The sequence below is a fragment of the Strongylocentrotus purpuratus genome, unplaced genomic scaffold, assembly GCF_000002235.5.
Source record: "Strongylocentrotus purpuratus isolate Spur 01 unplaced genomic scaffold, Spur_5.0 spur5_contig_857, whole genome shotgun sequence".
Taxonomy (NCBI): Eukaryota; Metazoa; Echinodermata; class Echinoidea; order Camarodonta; family Strongylocentrotidae; genus Strongylocentrotus; species Strongylocentrotus purpuratus.
Window position 1 is genome coordinate 494,150 of NW_022145565.1, and position 8,351 is coordinate 502,500.

Consider the following 8,351-nt stretch of genomic DNA (forward strand, 5'->3'; position numbering starts at 1 on the left):
ATAACATGGTATCGCATATAAATTTAGATGCTGCTTTAACGCAACAGAATCTCCCCTCTCCGGCTATTCACCTAACAGGAATTCTACTCGATATTATCATTATGAACAGAGGAGCCAGAATATTTCAAGAGCAGACTTCACGATTACTTCTAAATATGGAAGCTCCACGCGAAGAAAACGTTGTTTATACCTTTCGTCACTTTCTTATCAGACAACCCACTCCTATTGTGCATTAATTATAACCTCGCTATTCAGTGGACCATCCAAAGAACGACTCGGTCAGAGCCGATGAAGATGATATAGACGTCAATGGATTTACGAATGTTTCATTCCATCATTGTTTTGAGTGAATGGATTGATCTTCCTGTCTATTTGTGTTTTTAAATTCCTATCTCTTGCCATTATGACGTCAGAATTCATTGCTATATCTCATGCATGTCTGTACTACGGAGAAATGAAGATGAGTGGGGGACAGAATGTGACGTGACTCTTAGGATACTCATAATATTAGCGCACTGTCTAAGAAAAGTAAGGAATGGTCAATTCTCGAAGAAAGTATATTCTTGTATTTCCTGTTTTTCGCCAAACGTTAGTTGATGGAAGACAAAAGACACGGAGAGGGGAGAGGACCTTTAATGTTTGCATTTTCCATTTAATTATAATGCTCTCTCTCTCCCCCCTCTCTCCCCCTCTCTCTCTCTCTCTCTCTCTCTCTGTCTCTCTATATGTCTCTCTCTCTCTCTCTTTCTCTGTCTCTATATATCTGCCTATATATACCTAAGAACATATCAATTTATCTTCCTTTCTTCCTTCTTTTGTTTTTTTGTTTGTTTGTTTCTTTCATTCTTCCTTTGATGCAGTTCAATATAGCAAGTAAAAATATAACGAATAGGCTACGTTCAACCGCCCACTATATAAATGCCCTTCGAGCAATGGCAGGCAATGACCTTTCCAACACCTAGGAGAACTTCTTTAGTCTTGAGACAAAGATCTTGAAGATCTTTTGTGGTGCGGTCATTCCTAGAACTATCTCATGGTGTTAAGCAGAAGCCAACCAGAGGCCGCAAAACCAAGAGATATATTCAGCTGACTTGTTTTACGAGTCTGATAACACGCTAATATATATAATTATAAAAAGGATGTGGAGAGGCGTGGAGTAAAATCTTATAAATCACCACCTCCACCGCGACAACCACTGTCATCATCGTCATCATCATCACCACCACGACCACGACCACCATCATCATCAGCATCATCATCATCATCCCCATTTTCCGGGGGGGGGGGGGGTAATTTTCCGAGGGTAGTTTTTCGTGGGATGATTTTCCAGGGGTAACAATCCTGATACGGCTTGTTAGTATAGAGCAAGACGGGGACGTCTTCTACGAGGAAAGAACCGTTTTCACACTCGTGCATCCCCCTCCCAGAGATTCCTTGTTCAATGCTGACTAGAATTGAGAGCTCCAATCTGTCTGCGAATCAACATGACATTTGTAATAATTCCTGATTAATATGTGTACATGTTTACACTTTGGTGAATTAAATGGAAGAGTTAATTACCCCCAACCTTGCTCCCATAACCTGCTCCACTAAAATCCATGAAATACCGTTACATGACAAGAAAGTGAATGGTTGTATAGCGTGCCGCTGTGGTAGAAGTCGGTAGTGATTAAACTTCATGAGGATGATTCACATCAAACCCAAAACCGGTCTAGATTCCGCTCTAAACGTTTGCCATACCTCTGTGCTTTGTTCACTCGCCGGACATACATACTTGAGGGTAACCTATCTAAACATTGGTTCACATCATTCATACACCTGTATTACACACACCAAACATCAACGTATACAAACCACAAACTATCCGTTATACCTATATCATCATACCTAAAATTACAAGGATAATGCGAAAATAAAAGACGTCCCTTTATAAACTTTGTTTGTGGCAAGGGGTGGGATAGGGGCACGCGACCGAGGGTGGTACTTCCGGCTGTGTATTAGGACGATTACTCCGTGGACGACCACTTCCAAACAAGTACTCCTAGGTCAGGACAATATCCTCAGGGACACTTATCCCTTCCCACCAATATATCTCAGGGGGTGTTGAACAAGGATTTAAAGTCAAATTTAACTCTAAGTTGGACTTCAAAAATTATGGAGAGCCATTTGTAGGCTTAAAATAAAATTGTTCAAAAGCATCGGGTTTCCGTAGTGTAGTGGTTATCACGTGCGCCTCACACGCGCAAGGTCCCCGGTTCGAACCCGGGCGGAAACAATTTTTAGCGCTTAGAGGCTTCGGTGGTAAGCACTTTAAAAGTAACGTTTTTGTTTTTTTTATTATTATTATTATAAACAAAAATTCAAATATTTTTAGGTTTGTCAAGAACATGAAATCTCCCGTGATATCAACATTTTATACCCTTTAAAATAACTTTTACAAAATATTTTCAAAGATGCTAGTGGCTTTCCATAATTGTTAAGTCCAACTTAGATGTAAGTTCAACTTAGGATATTTGTGAAACACCCCCTGGACAACTTATAGCTACACAGCACTCGGCCATAGGCAACCACTTTCATGGCAAGTAGGCCCTACATGAAAAGATGAAAACGGCAAGGATTTACAAGAAAATACTGATTTGAGTCATTTTTACTCACTCTTTTTTTTCAATTTTTAACACCATGTTCTTCTTGCCCTTCCCTTCTCCGACGTCATCCATATAAAGATATATATATATATCATCTTAGTTTTCTCATGCAGAATGTCACCTTCATCATTTGGAACAATATTTTTACGAATTTCAGAGCCTATCGAACGACCTACATCCAGAGCCACATCGACCAACGTTTTCCATTCATAAGAGCACGTTTTCTCTCGATTCAAATCAAATTCAATATCTGCATATTTTCACTTAATCTATTCGCAACCATCGGGGTGTTTGACATCAGTGCAAAGAATATCTTTGATAATAATAATATCAATATAGAGGTGCTGAGTTCATGACCGAATGCGACAATGATTGGAGTGAGAGAGATTCTATCAAATGGTTGCAGGCATTTGATATTGTAAATTGTAATATTGTGACAAAACAAGACAAAAATGGGGCTTTATGGAAATTATTTTTCTCTTTGATCAATATGTATAGAACTTGATGAAGAATGGGGATTTATGTTTTGGATGAGTGCATTCTTGCCTCCCTCCTTCTCTCTCTCTCTCTCTCTCTCTCTCTCTCTGTCTCTCTTTCTCTAATTTCTCTCTCTCTCTCTCTCTGAAGATGTCGCCCAAAATGTTAGAATAATTTTTCGTTATCTGTTCATGAAAATATGATTGTAAGAACATGGTTTATTCTTGATGGTTTAAGTTCTGAGAATATATAAACTTTACTTATCTAGAATAACACCATATCTTCACAACCATGTTATGAACAGAGGTAAGAAAAATGATTCCAATCATATGAGCTACAGTGTTTTCTTGAATGTACCTTGGGCCTCACTCGAACTTGGGAACAGAAAAGGATATCTAAATGTAGGATTTACCTTATTCAACTTCTTTACAAGAATGGGGGAGGAAGGAAAAGAGGAAAGGAGTAGGAGAGAGAGGGTGGGAGGGGGAGGGGTGGAGTGAACGGGGGTGGGGGAGAGGGGGAGAGGGAGAGAGGGGAAAGGAGAGAGGGTGAGGGGGAGAGGGTGAGAGGGGGAGGGGAGGAGTGAACGGGGGAGAGGAGAGAGGGGGAGAGGGGGAGAGGGGAAAGGAGAGAAAAAGAGAGAGAGAGAGAGAGAGAGAGAGAGAATGAAAAAAAAAGGGGATGGAGGACGTTAAGTTAGTTTATAAACAGTATGTTAATATATTGAGTCATCTTGTTTTTCTGCATTACATGAATCAATTTACAACAATTTCGCAATTCAAGCACACATTTAAAGAAACCATGAGAATTAAGCAATAAAACATGAATACATAAATAATATTTCAAACTGTTAAATCTTTGATTGCATCTTTGAGAATATAACTATGAATAATTACGAAATTGTAAGCATTTATGCAGCACAATTAGGTTAAGATCAAAATTTGAAGAACAGTGATAGAGTTTATTCCAGAAATGTCTGCATATCTGTCTTGTATCGGGGCCTTCTTTGTTTGAGCATTGATTGAACCGCAGATACATCACATCGTATTTCTGTTTCGTGTTGGAGTACTTAAAAACAAATTCTGCAAATTCAGGTCTATCTTAGTTGCTTATCATTCGTTGTAAGCAGCTACAATTTGTATTTCACTCATTTTGGATATAACTTTCAAACATTAATTTTGATGATTTTTATTATCTTCAATATGTTTTTTTCTTCATTTGATGTTGTCTGCTGCCAACTGTGTTATAAAGCAGAACAGTCGCATTACTCATTTGGACGGTTGCAAAACATCTCTTTTCTGGAATGTTTTTTTCTTCCAAATCTCTAAGCGCAGTGTTGTACTGAAACAAACTTGTCATCTCATATCTTTTTACATTTCTTGCATCATATAGTAATTATGCAACACTCTACTGAAACAACGAGTATAAAACTAAGTAATGGAATAGAGAGAACTGGTGGAAGGCCCCCATGAGATGAATGTGTTATGGAGTCATTATACGTGGTCAAGATGGTTGCTTCTTCTTCAGCTGTAGTTTTATAAAGAGAGAAAAAAAATGAAAGTATTTTCAAAACATGCAAGAGAAGGTAAAACAGGATACTGCACACACTATGGCCCGAAATCACAAAGGAGGTTTGTCGACAAACCTTGGTTTTCGTGCGTCATGACGCGTTTCGACGCGTTTTTACAAACCAGGTTTGTAAAAAACGCGTCAAAACGCGTCATATGACGTACATAAACCTCGGTTTGTCGACAAACCTCCTTTGTGAATTCGGGCTATTGGGTGAGACTGGAGATGAGTTGTTGATCAAGGATGAATTAATGAGAAGAAGGAGACTTTTTAATGGGGAATATAATACCAGTGGCGTATTAAGTGGCAGCAGAGGGGTACGTGCCTCGGGCGGCACGTGGAGGGGGTGCAAAAAACACACGCAAAAAGAAATGGAAAGGAAGGGAAGGAAAGGATCCAAAATGTTTAGAACGCATGGAAGAAAGAATCACGTGTTGATTCAATTTGATTAATTAACCATGTTAGTGTGGCAATGCAAGTGGTTACAGTACCCATACAAATTACAGTGACACATCACTGTAGAGGCCTGATCCTATATCGTATTTTAAAATAATATTCATAATTCATGGTTGTGAAGTTGGTGGCAAATTATTGGACCAAGATTAGAAGACATATAGCTCCGTTTAGTCTCATTTCACAACGCCCCCTATCGTCAGAGTCAGCAGCCTAACATGTTAGCCTATGGAATATTACCAAAAAAAATCGTTAAAAATTCATTTTTTGTTTAAACAAAAAGCACATCACCCCGACGTACGTTAGCACTATAGCTCTTTCATTGGAACCCTCATGTCGCATTGACTTTTGAAAGTTCACCCACCGTATTTTGATAAGCTCGTCATTGCCTATAATACACATGTGAAACAAGTCGAACTTTGGACTCAGTTTGCCATGCGATTTTAAGATTATAGGTCAAGCACACGAAGGATAAGAAGCATGAATTATCATAGATCACTTCTGCTTGGTTCATTATGTCCATATCATCCAACCCCCACCGTCATTTTTCCATTTAGTAAAAGCAAACATTTTGCCGAGGTAAGCAAAAACATGAATATTCATGAACGGTCAGACAATACAGCCTTTTAGTACGTAACGTATAGTGAATGGGAATGGGCGATGATCCGTCCAGGAGGTAGAGGTCAGTGGTTTGTGCTGGCAATGTTCCAGCATGGAGATCTCCATGGTTCCAGCGAGCGAAAATGAGACAACCGGAGCAATATGAAAATTCAGACATGGCCTTGAGTACTCGTGGGACCTGAATATCATATCTTCATCAATGTGACAAACTTCAATAGATCATTATTACCTGACAATGTAGGGTTACCCGTTGGGCAAACTGGTTGAGAGCATGGCATGGTATTATTCATAGGTGTGTATCCTTCTGTTACGACACACTCACTGGCTGCTAACACCTCTCCAGTCGATCCTTCGATACACTCAACCAAGCGCTCCTTGATCCCGTTTTCGCACGTCACCGAACACTGTAACATATTTGAATGAGAGAAATATGGAATTAAACAAATAAATTGAAGGTGGTGTGTCCCTTTTGCACGCTGAAAATGTAAACTTCTGTAAATCATATGGTTAACAAGAGATAATACCTACTAAAACTCCTCTTAAAAAATTAAAACTGGTAATTGCCTTTGTGGAATTATATCGACCGTTAGGAATTTTCGAAACGCGCTTCTTACATTTGCGTAGAAAATAGTCTGATAATTAGACCCTTGTACCGTCTGGGTTACGTTTTGTGCTGTGCAAAGATTCAATCAGCTTAATTTTGATCTTTGCAATATTATAATAATATAGTTGGGAGAATTAAGAAATCGATCAGATCAGTTTTTCCCAATGTTTATCATTAATAATGGTCTGTTTTCACTCAAACTTTCAGATTATTTTTAATTATAAATCTACATGTAGCATTGAAGTCACTACCTTAGCACCATTTCTCTCATCTGAACAATGTTAACAAGTCAAAATTGGTTAGTCACCTGACTCCAGCTACCGATCAACCATATTGCTCCTGGACATAGTTGAGTATTACAGTCATGGATGTGAGAAGGTTTGGCTGATGTTTTAAGACAAAACCGATCACTGACGTTCACTCTCGTTCCATTTATCTCCTGAATAGCGAAGAAATCAACCCCCCCCCAAAAAAAGAAGAAGATTAAATTCAATCAAAGGTTTACATAAACATGCTTATACAAATGATATACAATTCTAATGATAAAACCAACACGAGCGGCAAGGTAGCGTGAGTTCATCCACTTAGGAGGCACTGGAACGATGAAAGGGGTTGTGGGTGCGCGGGGGTGGGGGGGGGGCGGCACTGGTCTTATGCAGGATATGAAATGCGATTTTGCAAGGTTTTCTCCTAGCTACTGAATATTGGGGAGGGTGCTAAGAGTGGTCCAGGCGCCTTCTTTACCCGTCCTTTTCTCCTTCTAACGCCCCCTTCTATATTTTCTTACCTTTTCTTTCATTTCATTCTATTACTCTCTTGGTAAGGCCTCCAAAAAAAAGAAGATGTTGTATTGCCCTTTGCGATCGACCCCAAAATCTTTAAATCTACGGTCAGCTTTTTTTTAAAGTTTTTTTTTCTTCACGTTTTTTTAGAGAGAACAAATATTAAAGCATATCAGCCCAAAGAGGGAGAAAAAAAAAGTTTTTTTCAAAGTTAATTTTTTTTTTCGACCGACCGACCGACCCATTTCTTGGCACCTAAAGGGCAATGCAATTTCTTTTTTTAGGCCTTGGGGGGGGGGGGGGGTGCCCTTATGTCCTGTAGCTACACCACTGATCGCGATCAAAGCCGAGTTGCTGAACTACGTATAATAATTGAGAGGAATTGTATATAAACTGACTTTAATAGTTAGTAAAATTCAAAAGCAAAGGAAAATAATTTTAAAGAATGTGAACAATACAAATAACCGCAGTTCAAGGATTGATAGTAAAGATGAAAATCACCGAGATGTTAATTGAATTGACCCACATAACTGAGAAGCTATTGTATATAAAAGATTGTATAAAAAAGAATCTGAAAAGTGCAGCTCGTAAATGTCATTTTTCCGGAATACATTCAGGTACAAATTCCCTTGACATTTCGCCATTACCGGATAATCTTGTTAGATCCAGAAATGGAAGTATCACTATTCATGTCTCTGAAAATCTATTCTTATTTGGAATCGACATCGCAAAAGACCAAAAGCTTAATTGTTAGAGTTTATCTTAAAATATCATTTCGAAGGTTGATAAAGAATACATGTCGCATTGTCGACAGAAACAATACAAATCATCTACAACTCTGTGTCGTACAGGACTGTTATTTAGTTACATTTAGTGAATAACTAATCATACCACCGACCCCCCCCCCCCCCCCCCCCAGATGCGACCATGTACATGTATTTTTTAAATCTTTTTATCCAATCCTATTAGAAGAATACCTTCAAACTAATTTCCTTTGAATATAATAAACAGTTAAAGAAAGAAAAAAAAAGAATTGGCATTCACACACTGTATATAATTCAGCAAGTGGTAGAAGAAGTAAGATAAACGAAACAAGCACGAACCTCCATACAGATGGGCATGATGGTCTGATTGCCTCCCCCACACGATACTGAGCATTCAGTTAACGGATTTAAGTCCCAACTAAGTGTGTGTGTGGGT

General features: G+C 38.7%; 1 protein-coding gene and 1 non-coding gene across 2 annotated transcripts in view; one reads left to right on the forward strand and one right to left on the reverse strand.

Annotated features, from left to right (window-relative positions):
* The first annotated feature begins 2,202 nt into the window (after nt 1-2,202).
* Nucleotides 2,203-2,275, forward strand: TRNAV-CAC. Its single transcript has one exon. It is a non-coding gene; the product is annotated as a tRNA-Val (tRNA).
* Nucleotides 2,276-3,997: 1,722 nt separating this feature from the next.
* Nucleotides 3,998-8,351, reverse strand: part of LOC115928997 (papilin-like) — a 6,541-nt gene continuing 2,187 nt past the window's right edge. Inside the window, exons 3-6 of the mRNA XM_030997001.1 lie at nt 8,255-8,333; nt 6,677-6,808; nt 5,995-6,169; nt 3,998-4,649 (exon numbers count right to left, since the gene is read on the reverse strand). Of these exons, the coding sequence (XP_030852861.1) occupies nt 4,507-4,649; nt 5,995-6,169; nt 6,677-6,808; nt 8,255-8,333 (529 nt within the window). The 3' untranslated portion in view covers nt 3,998-4,506. The remainder of the gene's footprint in view (nt 4,650-5,994; nt 6,170-6,676; nt 6,809-8,254; nt 8,334-8,351) is intronic.